Source organism: Patella vulgata, chromosome 5 (genome assembly GCF_932274485.2).
Source record: "Patella vulgata chromosome 5, xgPatVulg1.2, whole genome shotgun sequence".
Classification (NCBI taxonomy): domain Eukaryota; kingdom Metazoa; phylum Mollusca; class Gastropoda; family Patellidae; genus Patella; species Patella vulgata.
In genome coordinates this window covers 75,305,579-75,322,388 of record NC_065883.2, presented here as the reverse complement: position 1 = coordinate 75,322,388, position 16,810 = coordinate 75,305,579, and the positions used below count along the sequence as shown (strand labels likewise).

At 37.1% G+C, this 16,810-nt stretch overlaps 1 protein-coding gene across 1 annotated transcript; it reads left to right on the top strand.

Moving 5' to 3' along the window:
* The first annotated feature begins 1,956 nt into the window (after window positions 1-1,956).
* LOC126822385 (phospholipase B1, membrane-associated) lies at window positions 1,957-16,591 on the top strand. Its single transcript, XM_050551275.2, has 13 exons — window positions 1,957-2,158; window positions 2,839-2,876; window positions 3,275-3,335; window positions 5,568-5,626; window positions 7,233-7,300; window positions 7,975-8,018; window positions 8,778-8,886; window positions 9,704-9,836; window positions 11,336-11,493; window positions 12,763-12,943; window positions 13,663-13,761; window positions 15,361-15,426; window positions 16,425-16,591. The coding sequence occupies exons 1-13, from the start codon at window positions 2,116-2,118 to the stop codon at window positions 16,482-16,484; spliced, it is 1,119 nt and encodes a 372-aa protein (XP_050407232.1). The 5' UTR covers window positions 1,957-2,115; the 3' UTR covers window positions 16,485-16,591.
* Window positions 16,592-16,810: the final 219 nt, after the last annotated feature.

Here is a 16,810-nt window from a genome sequence, read left to right as displayed (position 1 = left end):
AGCTTAGAGTTGGGAGGGGGGATGGCCGAATGGTAAGCACGTGCACGCTGTATAATAAAGTCTGTCATTGAGTCAACTGGTGTGGTGTAGATTCCCCAGTTGTACGTGACAAAGAGTAGGGTCGCCTGTCCAACCTCGTCGGTTTTCTCTGGGTCCTCTGGTTTCCTCCCACTGCTAAAGACCCCTACGCACTTGTGAATTATTGAAATAAAATTGAACCATGTGTTAGTCCAGAAATGACCTAGTTTGTGTCCATTGGACGTTAAACCCCATTTCTCTCTCTCTGTTAGAGTTGGGTCACAATCTTAGAACAAATTCTGACAAGAAATGAAATAGGCCAATGAAGACGGGCATTTGCCAAACAGTGTGCTATGAGGGAAAGTTTGCCTGGACATCGGCACTACAGCCTACTCTTTTAATATCGAATTCCAACTGTCAAGGGATCTTACTTGCGCACGGAAATGTGTACGCAGGACGTTGGTTTTACGTAGCATCCGAATGACAAGACAACGTTTCTTGTCATCCCCATCATCTTGCACAACAGACAAGGGGAAACCATGCCAGAATATCCAGACCTCCTTGTTAGCAAGCCAGCATCTTAATCATTGAGCCACTACGGCTCTCTCTTATAACAACCAAGTGGCTATTGTTACGAGTCTGAGCAAGGTTTAGAACGATTTCCAAAATGGCTGCCAATCTCCCGAACACCAGCTTTGAAAAAGGAGCAGTATTTTCAACGTTTTCACTCAGAACTTAAGGCAGAAATTAAGAGATGGGAAGGGTTAGGGTTAGGACTATTTTTACGACTATTCAGTTTTTAACTTCGCCGACGGAGGGCTGTGAAAGCATCTTCGTAACAATAGCCGGAGGACTATTTTTACGACTCCTCGTAACAATAACCACTGCCTTATAACAAATGGGTTGGGTGGCCGATTGGTTAATGCATGCGCGTTGTACCATAATGGCATGGTATGTTACAAGGAGTAGAGTCGCCTGTCCAACCTTGTGGGTTTTCTTGGTCTTTGGGTTTCCTCCTAGTGCTATAGACCCCAACTACAAGCACATTAATGAAATAAAATTGAACCATGTGTTAGTCCTGAAATGACCAAGTAGTCCCACAGAACTATAGCTGAACCTGGCAGATTCTGAAAGAGGACACCCTAGGCTACTAAAATCAATCATAAAAAAAATTTTGTATGCAATTTCTAGGTTCATTCGAAATACCGGGTTTGGGAGGGGACGAAAGTATGCTGTATGGACATTACCCCCCCCCCCCTCTCTCTCCCTCTCTCTCTCTCTCTCTACCCAGGCATCATCCACGGGGTAGACACTATTTAAATTATCTGCCCTTGGTGATTGTGCTATTTTTATTGACCATTGCGCTTGATAGTATAACCATCTGCCAATGCCTGCTTTGATTGGAATAAAACCATCTTTCCCATTATGTAAGAGCTAAATCTGCCAATTGCAGGTCTTTCTTTAGGTCTGAAATGTTATCTAAATTATTTATTAGACATTAATTAACTTATCCAGACCATAATCAACTCTCAATGTGATATTTACTGGATTAGAACCCGGTCTGCTGCTTCTGATTACATCAATCAAAAAATGAATAATCGAGACTATGGTTTTTTTTTATCGTACCGACTTTAGTAATGGTGATCGAGGCTAGGCACAAAATTCAATCGCTAAATACTCGATTCAGGGTGGATCAATTTGACTGAAATTTTCAGCAAATTCCCTTTACATTATATAGTTTTTAACTATTATAGTGAGAACTACCAACTCTTTATCTAATCCCCCATAATGTATCTTTAATATTGTCTTTGAGTAAAACTTACGTATATTTAAGTGAAATCTAGTAGTGATTTCGACCTAGATTTCCTCTGAAATTTTTAAATCGATTTGGTAACATCTGCTGTATTTTTAAAACCCAGCACAATCAATATTTTTTATAAAAGCTGTGTTAGCTAGGCGTGAAACTAGTAATAATATATACATATATGTAATTAAACTGTTAATTGGATTTTCTGATTGGAGATGGTTAGAGTGGGACAGTAAATTAATTCAGAATGTTATTTATCTAAATCCGGATTAAGGTGAATACAAGAGAGAATGTTACCTGTAGCAGGTGTTTCTTTTATATTACATATTGCAGGTATGGTTATATTTTGCATAAAGAAAATAATATTGATATCTAGGGCCAGGTTACATATTTTAAAATATATACAATTATTCGTTTGAATGCTATGGTGGAAAGTCTGTTTATATTGAGGTTTGAAGGAGAGTAGTTAATAATAGAAAATGAATGAACATTGGGTGAGTTTATATAGAATACATATATATTTGATTTTCCAACGTAGTTTTCCCCTTGTCATTGGTGCAGGACGGAGACAAGGACAGCTATCTAGTCGTTCGGATGGAATGGAAACCCGAGTTCCCGTGAATACATTGACGTAACACATATAAGATCCCCCTGGCAGCTGAAATTCGATATAAGAGTAGGCCATAGTCTATGCGATAGTGCCGCTGCCCGGGCAAAATTTCCTTTCATAGCACTTTTTATGGCGTATGCCCGTCTTCAATAGCCTAGTCGGAGCAGAACAGTAGGACGTTAAACCCCATTTTACTTCATTTTCATATAAATTTGAGGAAGAACACACATAAATGTACATAGCAAATATATACATCTGAATTGCGTAAGAAAAGGTCCTTTGAAAAATCCAACGATCCATAATGATGTGTAACTTCATTTGCAGCAAGTACCATATATACATACCATTTTTTAATATTCTTCCCCAGCAAAATTATATTCTACTTATTTTAATTTTTTTTTAGGTATTATCTATACAAAGGCTGAAAGTGATACGACAAAGGTAATAGACACTTACTGGCCTTCTTTGAATAGGACTAATTTACCGTTTAGTCCATACTATATTTTTTACCTTACACGCAATACGAAAACACACCCAGTGACAAGATGTACACGAGGCTACCTCTATATAAATTTCACATTATGGAGACGGGGATTGGGATGGCCTACTGGTCTAGAGTGTTGCGATTCTAACTGGCAGGTCACCTATTTCTTTTGACCCTATCACGTCAAACTTGCGGCCGTGGTTTGGATCCCTGATAGGGTCGCCTTCTCAACCTATTTATATCTCGTGACCTATGAAGAAATCTGCAATGGGCCTTAACTTGTAGCCCTAACCCTGACAGGTCCTCATAATTTCGGTGCATATAATCATAGTAATAATAATTGTATATTTTTTAGAATCAGTATGCTAGATTTCCATGTCCATTTTTACCACCCTCGAACCAAATCCCAACATCTGGTATGTATGAACAATGTCAATAATTGTGATTTATTTTTGTTATTGTACATCAGCTGTGACACATTGTAACAGTAAATGAAATGAAATGAAATATTGTTGTACGCAAATGAAATGAAATGAAATGGGGTTTAACGACCTACTCTGTTGTAAGTAAATCACCCCAATTAAAGATACATTATGTAAGATTTAAAGGTGATTTTAAAGATACATTATGTGAGATTTAAAGGGGATTTTAAAGATACATTATGTAAGATTTAAAGGAGATTCTAAATATACATTATGTAAGGTTTAAAGGGGAATTTTAAGATACATTATGTAAGATTTAAAGGGGATTTTAAAGATACATTATGTAAGATTTAAAGGGGATTTTAAAGATACATTATGTAAGATTTAAAGGAGATTGTAAATATACATTATGTAAGGTTTAAAGGGGAATTTTAAGATACATTATGTAAGATTTAAAGGGGATTTTAAAGATACATTATGTAAGGTTTAAAGGGGAAATTAAAGATTCATTATGTAAGGTTTAAAGGTGATTTTTTAAGGTTTAAAGGGGAATTTTAAGATACATTATGTAAGATTTAAAGGGGATTTTAAAGATACATTATGTAAGGTTTAAAGGGGAATTTAAAGATTCATTATGTAAGGTTTAAAGGTGATTTTTTAAGATACATTATGTAAGGTTTAAAGGGGATTTTAAAGATACATTATGTAAGGTTTAAAGGGGAATTTAAAGATTCATTATGTAAGGTTTAAAGGTGATTTTTTAAGATACATTATGTAAGATTTAAAGGGGATTTTAAAAATACATTATGTAAGGTTTAAAGGTGATTTTGTAAGATACATTATGTAAGATTTAAAGGGGAATTTAAAGATACATTATGTAAGATTTAAAGGAGATTCTAAATATACATTATGTAAGGTTTAAAGGGGAATTTTAAGATACATTATGTAAGATTTAAACGGAATTTTAAAGATACATTATGTAAGGTGTAGATCAAGAGCTGACAATTGTCGCAATAATAGTTAAAAATCAATTACCCAAAGTTATGACAGCGATCCAATTCCAATAGGATGTCACAAAATTTTCTAAAATTGAACGGAGGAATACCCGAATATCTAATTATTGACTCGAAAAATCAATCACCCAAAGTTAATGTCAATCCAATTTCAATATGAACCTGCCTAATATCCCTATCAAAATTAATAAACGTAATATCAGCTCAATATTTGATTATAACATGAATATGGAAGCCCACGTCAGTAACCTTTGTAAAAGTACGTAACGTGCGCGTTGTATCATAAAGTCTGTCATTGAGTCAACTGGCGTGGCTTCGATTCCCCGAAACGACCTTGTTTGTGTCTAGTGGACGTTAAACCTCATTTCTCTCTCCCCTCCCCTATCTCTCTCTCTCTCTCTCTCTCTCCCTCTCGTAAAATCATAGAGTTTATCTCTCCAGGTCCAACTAGATCTTAATAGTCAGTTAATTTATAACTTCAAAGCTCGATAAATGTCACTACTCATTGGCCTCATAGATAAACTTCAAACAGCCTTCCTCCATAATAATTGTTAATACCATATTGGCAATTATTCCGCCAAAGAATAGCACTTTTAATTAATTGTTAACATTGCTATCTTTAAAGGAGGCAAGTCTTTAACTCAATATCATCTACAGTCTTCGCCACTGTAAACACGGTATATTGGTCAATTTAAATCAACATTGATGTTATCTTACCGTGAAAAAATAGGCTTCTGGTATCCAATACTTAATGCTTTCGAGTGCCATTTGTAATGAAGCGACTCGATGAACGAGGCTAAACATATCCCACACAAGAGAATACTACCGGTGTAGACTGGAGTAACCGAACGCTAAAGACTGTCATTCAATTTGGACTCTTCGCGTATATCGCCGAACGGTAAAACCAGAAACGATTGAATGTAAATCAGTTTATATACATTCATATTACATAATTATATGCGTTTTGACCCAATGGTATCAATTTCTATGTGCCAAAGAATAGCGATTTAGCTCCTTTAATAAATCAGTGATGTGTGCTGTTTGATTTCTCCATTTATATTGATTAACTATGTGTGTGCATGACGTGTGAGTGTGTATCTTTTTTTGTATTGTATACATTTTGTATCATTGCCTTTTGGCCACAAGAGATATTTATATATTATATTATTTAATAAATGGTAAATGTCATAAGTAGAGTTTAATTATATTTTAGTGCACAAGTTGAGACCAGGAGATATTCAAGTTGTTTCTGCATTAGGGGATTCCATAACAGTAAGTTGGGTTTTATTGAGTAGAGAGAGAGAGAGAGAGAGAGAGAGAGAGAGATTAACGTCCACTCGACACAAACTAGGTCAATTCGGGACTAGCACATGGTTCATGGGTCTCTAGCTGTGGGAGGAAACTGGAGAACCCGGAGAAAAACCCACGAGCTTGGACAGACGACCCTACTCCTTGTCACGTACAACCGGGGAATCGAAACCAAGCCAGTTGATTCAATGACAGACCTTATGATATAACGCGCACACGCTGACCATTCGGCCAACCACCCCCCCCCCTTTTATTAAATAAATAACAAACACAAAAACTTCTTTCCGAAATATTAAACTGTTCGGTTGAATACATTATTCGTCAAAGTTAAAATTAATCGTTTTATTTATTTCACATTAGTTTTTGGACACACTACAGGTCACAATTTTTATCCGATTTTGACAAAACTTTAAATGCATGTTTATATCCTGAACATCTCGGTTACTTTCGTTATTGGCATGTATCGGACCGTAACTTCATGGATTATGGCCCCTGACTGTATAAATAATCACGCGTTTAGCTTGTAGACACTCTAGAGCTCACAATTGCTATGCGATTTTTATGAAACTTTAAATGTATGTTTATAACCCAAAGATCTCAGTTCCTTTCGATATTCGCGTAACATCCAGGATTTTTGAACGAAAATTGCCCCTTTAGCTTGTTCTCTATCCATTGTGGGTGTATCTTGCATGGCAACTGCTTCTTATTTTTTATTTATATTTATGCGCCCACATTTCAATCTGGGCGTTTTATGTCGTCACCCTGCCCGTCGGTCCGTCCGTCAAACCATTGGCTTGTGGACACGATTGGGGCTAGAGCTTTTTATGGATACTTTTTAAATTTGGTGTGAAGCATCGTGGTCACGAGAGAACGAACCCTATCGATTTTCAGCGTTCCGCGCTTTTTCGTTCTATCGGTTTTTAGCTTTCCCCGACTTTGCGTTCCGGAGTTATTCCCCCTTTGTTGAAAACCCTGTGGCTAGCCTTTTATAGTTTTGTTTAGTTTTTGCTTAAAGATGGGTTCCCAGAAAAGTATTTATCGGGTGGTTATTTCCAATAAAAGTATGGCAATTTTGGTATATATGAAAAGTAGAGATATCCAATCTCACTAGAAAAACACTGGATTCCCGAAAAACACTCATGGAGCGTATACAGGACAAAAATGTAAGGGTTTCCCTAATCAACAGCCCGACGATTAAGAATTTCTGCATGCGTGATGTCAAAGGTCACACGCGAACATTGAGCGCTTGATGTACAAGTTGATAAACTTTATGAAGAGTTAGACGTACGACACTTTCGGAGATAAAAATGACGGAAAAGACGCGGGTAGTGGATAATCCGAGAATTTAATTAGGATTCTATATTTGTAATAAATAGTAAGCGATTAAAGACAACATCGTCTTATGTAAGCAATAAATTCTCCTCTGATTTCCAAGACGTGACGTAAACATGACCTGGTTTGAATATGTTTTTAGTCCATATATACCATTAAATCACCCAGTTTGTACGCGGCAACCCATCTTTAATTAATTATAATAAGAAGAATTATAAATACTATGTATATATTATAGGCTGGTAATGGTATAGATGCAGACACTGTAATTGGATCATTAATTCAGTATAGGGGCTTATCATGGAGGTTTGTGTATACAACAATGTTAAAGATACTTTCCCACAGGCATATCATAAAATCACCCAGTTTATACCCGGGAAGGCATCTTTAAGTCACGTTTAATATTTGTCCTGTAAACCCTAAACATGTCAGAATAAAGGTTTTGTTTACTCCTGTTCACTTGGTGATCGTTCATTGTATGTTCAAGCTCCTCTTCCCTGGAACAATTACCTCAAAAAAATAGAACATGTTCATCGTTTGCGTTAGTTAAGAAAAAAATTGAAAACACACTTATACTTAGAGACTTATCTCTCTCTTGTTTTAGACTTTACGTGTCGAACTTGAGTATTTAATCCGAACTGTGCGAACATTAAAGATACATATCCACTATGAACCGAGAACTAAGCGAATAAAATTTCTGCCTAGCCTCGGTCATCATTACTAAAGTCAGTACGTTAAACAGCATAATCTCGATTATCTATTTAATCGTTTAATCGAGAAGAAAGGTATGCAATAAATCGGATCACAGTCCACTTAAGATCGCAGGCTAGCGATGCCATCTAGAGTTGATTATGGTCTGGATAAGTTAATTAATGTCTAATTAATAATTTAGGTAACATTTCAGGCCTAAAGAAAGACCCGCAATAGACAGATTTAGCTCTTGCATAATGTATGTTTAATTGATCAAATTTTATTTCTAGTATAGGTGGTGACGAATTTTATGAAAAGCAGATCACCCTACCCAGTAAGTACAGTTACAATATGGACCATTCTTGTAAGGCATGTTTACACCAATGGATATTTGGCGGTGATTTCCCATCGGCCTGCTGTATTAACTCTGATAAATGGGTTATATGGAAGCGACAAGGATAGTTTGGTCTAATTTCCTCAAATGACCCACATTCTCCAGTCTCATATTTTTAGTAGTTTTTCTGTATTTTAAATGGGTAATTTCCACCGTTTTATTGTTAGCTATCCCCAGTGGTATGGTTTCGTTCTACACCACTAACCCCTGGATACTTTTACGGAGGAGACACACGGTCAAATTATCCACCCTTGATAGTTGTGGTATTTTTAACGACCAATCAAAACATTCCATAAATAGTGGGCGAAGGGAAGTAACTCGCATTTTATTGCAACTAAGATCCCCGAATCGTTGTTGTAAACTTTGCCAAATCAGTTTAGGACATCATTTTGTGTGCATGTCATTTCTTTGACATTAAATTTCTTGCAAACCCTCTTAAAGTCCAGCGTACAAGCTGCTGTATTATGGTGAACGTAAACAATGACGCTAAGACTGGCATGTAAACTGTTTTGATTGGTTCATACAATCAACCTACGTGGCCAATGAAATCATCAACGGCAGATAATTTGAATTCGTGAAAAACCCGTGAATAGACCCAGAGTTTGGTGGAGTAGAACGTAAGATACCACAGGAGATACCGAGGATGGCTTAATGTGGGTTTTATCACTATCTTTACTAATAACTTTCTCCTTTTAATAGATATTTTGAAACACTACAATCCCAAGCTGTATGGTTTTTCAACAAAAGAAGGTGATTATGAGGACGCTGATTCTGGTTATAATGTAGCCAAACCAGGAGCTGTATCCAGGTAAAAATCAATGTTTTTATTTATACAACTACAATTTCAATCTGATTAAAACACAGGTCCTATTTCGTTTCGTTTTTATAGTTCAAAATTTCGTTTTACTTGTCTTTACTACACTAGGATCTGGAAGAGTTGTTATCGTTGACGTGTTCTGGATGGTGTTCTGGATTAGACAATGAAACGGTCAGTTACGGCGAGTTCTAGGCCTTTTAATGCGCGGAACTGTGGGAAAACCACTAGAAACGTCAACGCTGATTGATTAATCAATGTCTGACGTCATAGGATCAAAAGCCGCTCGTGTGACCCCTGACGTGAACTCCCACTATAACTTGTCAGATCTTCATGTAGTGTAGGGGGGTGGGGGTGGATGGCTGAATGGTTAGCGTGTGCACGCTGTATCATAAAGTCTGTCATTGAGTCAACTGGCGTGGTTTCGAATCCCGGTTGTGCGTGACAAGGAGTAGGGTCACCTGTCCAACCTCGTGGGTTTTCTCCGGGTCCTCCGGTTTCCTCCCACTGCTAAAGACCCCTACGCGCAAGCGAATTATTGAAATAAAATTAAACCATATGTTAGTCCCGAAATGACCTGGTTCGTGTCGAGTCGACGTTAAACTCCATTTCTCTCTCTCTCGTGTAGTGTTGGCCATCGAAAGTATAAAAAACGAAACGAAATATAGATCTGTATTGTAATCAGATTTCTTCGAACGGGTATAAATAATCTTTTCGTAGCGACAGGGGTCCGACGATTCTAGACAAACCCAGGACCCTACTCCTTTTAGAGTTGAGTGGACATAATGCAAGGCATGTTTTTAAATTGCAGTGATCTGAAAGATGAGGTGAATGTTTTAATTAATCGTATGAAGAATGATAGTAAAGTTGATATAAATAATGATTGGAAAATGGTAACATTATTTATAGGATCAAACGATATATGTTATTATTGTTCATCGCCGGTAAGTTGACCATTATCAACCAGGGGCCTGTTTCACGACATTTTAACTAAGATAAAATCCAAATTTTAGTAATTTGACTGGATAATATTAGATTGATTTTAGTGCTTAGCCAATCAATATTGAAGTATCTACTAAAATGTGGATTTTATCTTTAGTTAAGATTCCGAGAAACAGGGCCCAGGTTTTATCTTATATATAAGGGAGGTGCGCGGAGTGGGGGGGGGGGTCTAGGTCTGTCATGAAGTCAAGTGGTGTGCTTTCGATTCCCCGCTTATACGTGACAAAGAGAATGTTCGCCTGTCCAATCTCGTGGGGTTTTTCCGGGTCCTCCGGGTTTCTCCCACTGCTAAAGACCCCTTTGCGCAAGCGAATTATTGAAATAAGATTGAACCATATGTTAGTCTCGAAATGATCTAGTTTGTGTCGAGTGGACGTTAAACCACATTTCTTTCTCTCACCCTTTTATCTTTTATAAAGATCATTATAATAATATTTTTATGTCGTTGTTTGACAATTTGAATATTATTTGTGTTCTCTGTTCGTATAGGCTGTTTGTCTTATGTTTTGCAACTAGTCTGATTAACAGATCCTATTTCGTTTCTTTTTTTTATAGTTCAAAATTTCGTTTTATTTGTCTTTACTACACTGATATCTGAAAGAGTTGTTATTTAACCTGCGTTCTGGATGGCGTGAGGGATTAGCCAATGAAACCATTTGTTACGACGACGCCTGTGCAGGCGATGCAGAGAACTGTGGGTAAACCATTGGAAACGTCAACGCTGATTGATTAATCAATCTCTGGCGCGACCTTTTATTACAACTGGTCAGATCTTCAAGTAGTGTAGGCCAATCGAAAGTATATATAAAAAAAACGAAATGAAATATAGATCTGTATTTTAATCAGATTGGTTTTGCAATGTAAAGATACTGTACTGTGTTTTACTAGGCACCAAGATATGCCTAGATATTTGGATATCTCAGAGTAGAGTTCGGAAGTATCTCCATACTATATAAAGTAATCAAATCTCACTACTCTATTATACCAGTTTACAATTATTGTTAATTGGTTCAAGCGAGATTTCGGGGGGCCTGACAAGGACAGGTGTCTAGTCGTTCGGATGGGACGAAAAAAAACCGAGGTCCCGTGTACACATTGGCGTGCACGTAAAAGATCCCTTGGCAGTTGGAATTCGATAGAAGAGTAGGCCGTAGCGCCGCTTCCCGGGCAAAATTTCCCTCATAGCACACTGTATGGCGTATGCCCGTCTTCATTAACCCAGGTTAGGAGCAGAACAGTAGGACGTTAAACCCCATTTCATTTCATTTCATTTCATTTCAAGCGACATTTAGTAACTGGATGAGAATAATACATCACACAATTATATGGAATACAAGTTACTTAAAAGATTTATTTCTGGCGACATTTTGACAAATATTCTCTCGTCTTTATGTTTTCTTGATAATGTTTTTATTTTGTGTGTTTTTATTTTCTTCAACAGTTGATGTACAGTAGTGAAAACTTCACGAACAATATACAGCATATACTAGATGTATTAAAGGAGGAGTTACCCAGGACACTTGTCAATATTGTTCCTGTTCTAAACATGACATCTTTATCTGAGTTAAACGATCATTTAACGTGTGCTATCTCCCACTTGTAAGTTTCAATAATTTGCTTTTTATGCACACGCTTAATAAATTTTAATATTTCTTCGAACATTTTACATTTTTCTTGCTCCCATTAGGGTACCAAAATTGAATATATTACCCATTAAGGCCGTACCTGTCAAATTCGTTGCAATTCGTAAAGGACCATTATTCAAAAGCGTGTCTTTCTTTAGGTCTTAAATGTTATATAAATTATTAATTAGACAATTATGCTCGATATTTTCAAGAGATTTAAATACGATTGGCAGTTGATGATTTAATTTAAAAATGGATAATCGAGACTGCTTATTATCGTAACAACGGTAGCAACGACATTCGAGACTACGCTGTTCTTCTAATGGAAACAACTTCGCCCGGAATGAAGTAATTTGGACACCAATTATTCCCACGCCGTCACAAGGGCCAAAGTTTTTTTAGGGGTCTTTCTCTCCATTTCCCGTTTTTGCCATATTATGTGTGGGATTTTCATATGACAAGACCATTATCAACTCTCGATGTCATCGCTAGTCTGCGACATTTACTGGATTAGAATCCGATCTGCTGCTCAACGCTCATTTGTGATTAAATCCAAAAATGGATAATCGAGACTATGTTTTTTATCGCACCGACTTTAGTAATGATGATCGAGGCTAGGCCTAAAATTCAATCGCTTATATCTCGGTTGAGAGTGGAGCAATTTGGCTGACACTTTCAGCATATCCCATTTACATTAACTAGATTGTTAATAATATACCGAGAACTGCTAGCTCTTTATCGAATCTTCCATAATGTATCTTTAATGAAAGATACATTATGGGAGATCAGATAAAGAGATGGCAGTTCTCGCTATGATAGTTAAAAACTAAATAGTGTAAAGGTAATTTGCTGAAAATTTCAGTCAAATTGATCAACTATGAGCCGAGAACGAAGCGGGTGAAATTTTCGCATAGTCTCGGTCATCATTACTAAAATCATTAATATAAACAGCATAGTCTCGATTATCCACTGTTTTGATTTAATTATCAATGGCCGTTAAGCGGCATATAGGAATCTAATCCAGCCAACATCGAAGGCTAGCCTTGACATCGATAGTTTATTATGGTCTTGATAAGTTAATTAATGTCTAATTGATAATTTAGATAACATTTCAGGCCTAAAGAAAGACTTGTAATAAGCAGATTTTGCTCTTGCATAATGCATGTTTAATATACAGCTATTTTAGAAGTATTATATGTTTAATGTTTTATTCATAGGTATTATTGTTTAATATTTTATTAAGGGCTCTGTGCTCCTGTGCTGTATATCCAGATACACCAGAAGATAAAGAAGATATTATAAAACTCAACCATAACTATAGACAGGGATTAATAGATTTATTATCAACCAGTAGATATGATACTACTGATGATTTTACTGTTGTATTACAACCTTTTACCTTAGATGTTGACATACCTCATACGGTAATACATTTACTTATCTTCTAAAGAAAAAGTTTCCGTTAACATATATTTATGTTGTATACAATTGCTTTGTCTTCGTAATAATATCTGATAGGTTTTACTGAACAAAAGTAGCAAAAATATCCATGTTAAAATTATTTTTATTAAAAGTCAACCACGTGTGTTAAATTCGTATAGACACCACATGTGTTAATTCGTAGACACCAAGTTTGTTAAATTCGTATAGACACCAACATCGGTTTGGTTAAACTCAGGTTAGGTGTATGATACAAATTGAGGGGGTCACGTAGGCTAAGTGGATAAGACGCTGGCTCGCTAGACTGGAGGTCGGGTGTTCGATCCAGATTTTTCAGCGTGGTTCCCCCTTGTCTGTGATGCAGGACGGAGGTCTTGACAAGGATCACCGTCTAGTCGTTCGGATGGGAAGAAAACCCAGGTCCCGTGTATACATTGGCATGCACGTAAAAGATCCCATGACAGGCAGAATTCGATATAAGAGTTTTCCGTAGTGCCGCTGTCCGGGCAAAATTTCCTTTATAGCACACTGTATGGCGTATGCCCGTCTGCCCAGTTCGGAGCAGAACAGTAGGACGTGCCATTTCATTTCATTTCAATTGATTGATGTTGATATTTATTTTTATTCAAATACTAATTATAAAAGCAGGAAATATGTCATATTCCCGTACCCTTGCTAAACTGGATTAAATTTACTATTACAGCCAGACGGCGAACCAGACTTCACCTATTTTGCGCCGGATTGTTTTCATTTTAGTAGAAAGGGACACTCTACATTCGCAAGGTCCCTTTGGAATAATATGGTAAAATATTATTTAGTTTTGACTAACAGTTCATTAAAATGTTACGGTAAAGCCTTTTTCAACTACTGGTTCTACTCCCTTGAATGGGGGGGGGGGGGCATTCTAAACAAATCAACTAATATTACTTTCATATACATTTAAATAATAATCAATCTGATTTAAACACAGATCCTTTTTCTGTTCGTTTTTTTTTAGTTCAAAATTTTGTTTTACTTTTTTTTACTACACTAGGATCTGGAAGATTTGTCATATAATACGAGTTCTGGTTGATATGAGTGATTAGCCAATAAAACGGTCTGTTACGGCGAGTTCTTGGCGTACGGTGCACTGTGGGTAAAGCATTAGAAATGTCAACGCTGATTGGTTAATCAAATGTCTGACATCATGGGGTCAAAAGCGCTCGTATGACAACTTACAAAACCTCCCATTACAACTGGTCAGAGCTTCATGCAGTGAAGGCCATCGAAAGTAAAAAAAAAAAAAAAAAAAATATAAATCAACCACTAGAAACGTCAACGCTAATTGATTAATCAATGTCTGACGTCATAGGGTCAAAAGGCACTCGTATGACCCCTGACAACTCTGTTTGGGAGATTGATCTTCATGTAGTGTAGGCCATCGAAAGTATAAAAAAAACGAAACGAAATATAGATTTATATTTTTGATCAGATTGAATAAAAATCTAACCGTCTAATGAAATAACACATGACACAATTAAATGGAATGCAAGTTACTTGAAGGGTTCTCCCGTCTTTGGTGGCTAAGTGGGTGAGACGCTAGCTCGCTAGCCTGGAGGTCACGTGTTCGATCCCTGCATTGGCAGAGAAAGTTCATCGGGATTTTCCGACGTTGTTTCCCCTTGTCAGTGGCGCCTGACAGCTGTCTAGTCGTTCTGATGAGACAAAACAAAACCCCGAGGTCCCGTGTGTACATTGACATGCACGTAAAAGATCCGTTGGCAGTTGGAATTAGGCGATAGTGCCGCTGCCCGGGAAAAATTTCCCTCATAGCACTCTGTATGGCGTATGCCCATCTTCATTTGCCCATGCAGTCGGTACAAAACAGCAGAACGTTAATCTCCATTTCATTTCATTTTCTCCCGTACAACCACAGATATAAGATATATAATACAATATATGAAACAAAGAGAACATTAACATACAATCAGATATAATCATCTAGAAACCACCAAAAGACGATGGGCAGCCATAAGGGTTTGGGTAGTAAAGAACTATATAGTGAATGGTGTATGACTTGATATATAAGAAGTGTTCTTTAAATGGCATTTAGTAATTGGAACATAATCAAATAACACACTATTTATGGATAACAATTACTGTGGTTTATTTCACTGCGACGTTTCAACAAGATTTCACAAGTCGTTATCAAGCATATAACGCTATTTGCGTTATATGCTTGATAACGACTTGTGAAATCTTGTTGAAATTGTTATCCATAAATAGTGTGTTATATAAGAAGTGGTTGATGTTTTTAATTGGGTGTATTCTTTTATATTTGAGGGACTTTATATTGGTGCATTCTTTTATATTTAAAACACATTTTTTATTTTACTTTTGTGTTTTGCATTTACCAATTTAGCTTCAACCAGTTGGGTTTAAAAACACGAGTATGACTTTTGATGACCATCTAGAATGTCCAGTTGAGGTAAATTTCTTTAATAGTTCCACGACTTATCAATCGTATGTGCGATATTCGCCATAGGGCCGCGGGGATTCAATGAGTAAAACTGGAGGTCTCGGATTCGCTCCCGGTATTGGCCGTGAAAGTTCATCGGGCTTTTCCGGCGTGGTGTAAGGCGTGGTGCAGAGCGTGGTATAGGGCGTAGTGTAGAAGTAGGGCGTGGTGCAGGGCGTGGTGTAGATGTAGGACGTGGTGCAGGGCGTGGTGTAGATGTAGGGCGTGGTGTAGATGTAGGGGTTGGCGTAGAGCGTGGTGTAGATGTAGGGGTTGGCGTAGAGCGTGGTGTAGATGTAGGGCGTGGTGCCGGGCGGAGAATCAGACAAAGACAGTTTCTAGTCGTTCTCCTGGGACGAAGAACTGAGGTCTTGTGTACACATCGGCGTGCACGTAAAAGAACCCTTGACAGTTGGGATTCGAAATAAGAGTAGACCGTAGTGCCCTCATTTTTATTTCATTTTGCTAATTATCTAGGGCGTGGGTAATTAGACAAATATAGATTCGTAAAATTAACTTATAAACAATAATTTTATTGACTATCTTTTAAATCTTATTTGTATGCCACTGGGGGGGGGGGGGGGTAGATGGCCGAATGGTTAGCATACATTGAGTGATGTGGCGTGGTTTCGAATCCCCGCTTGTACGTGGCAGAGAGTAGGGGCGACTGTCCAACTTCGTGCGTTTTCTCTGGGCCCTCTGGTTTCCTCCCACTGCTAAAGACCCCTACGCGCAAGCGATTTATTGAAATTAAATTGAACATATGTTAGTCTTGAAATGACCTGGTTTGTGTCGAGTAGACCTTGCCCCCCCCCTCTCTCTCTCTCTCTCTCTATATATATATATATATATATATATATATATATATATATATATATATATATATATTCATAAGGGTATGCCACGAAAAGTTTTCATTTTAGATTTAAATGCATAATATGCATTAAATATGTTTATTTCATTCACAGAGCCGTCCATATATCTACACACGTAAGAACAGCTCCCCAACTGGACATACAAGTCTATGATATAATAAGGTAACTAGCCAGGGATGAACACCTCCCCCAACTGGATATACAAGTCTATGATATTATCTTTATAATGTAAATATGTAATAAAGATCCCATACAACTAATTTCAGTTTGTTTTATTAAACATACATTACTCAAGAGCTAAATCTGTCTATTAAAGATCTTTCTTTAGGCCTGAAATGTTATCTAAATTATTAATTAGACATTAATTAACTTATCCAGACCATAATCTACTCTCGATGTCATCGCTAGCCGATTTGAATACATTTTCTTATGGATGATTTACCGTCAAAGTGGATAATCGAGACTTTGGTTTTTTTTAT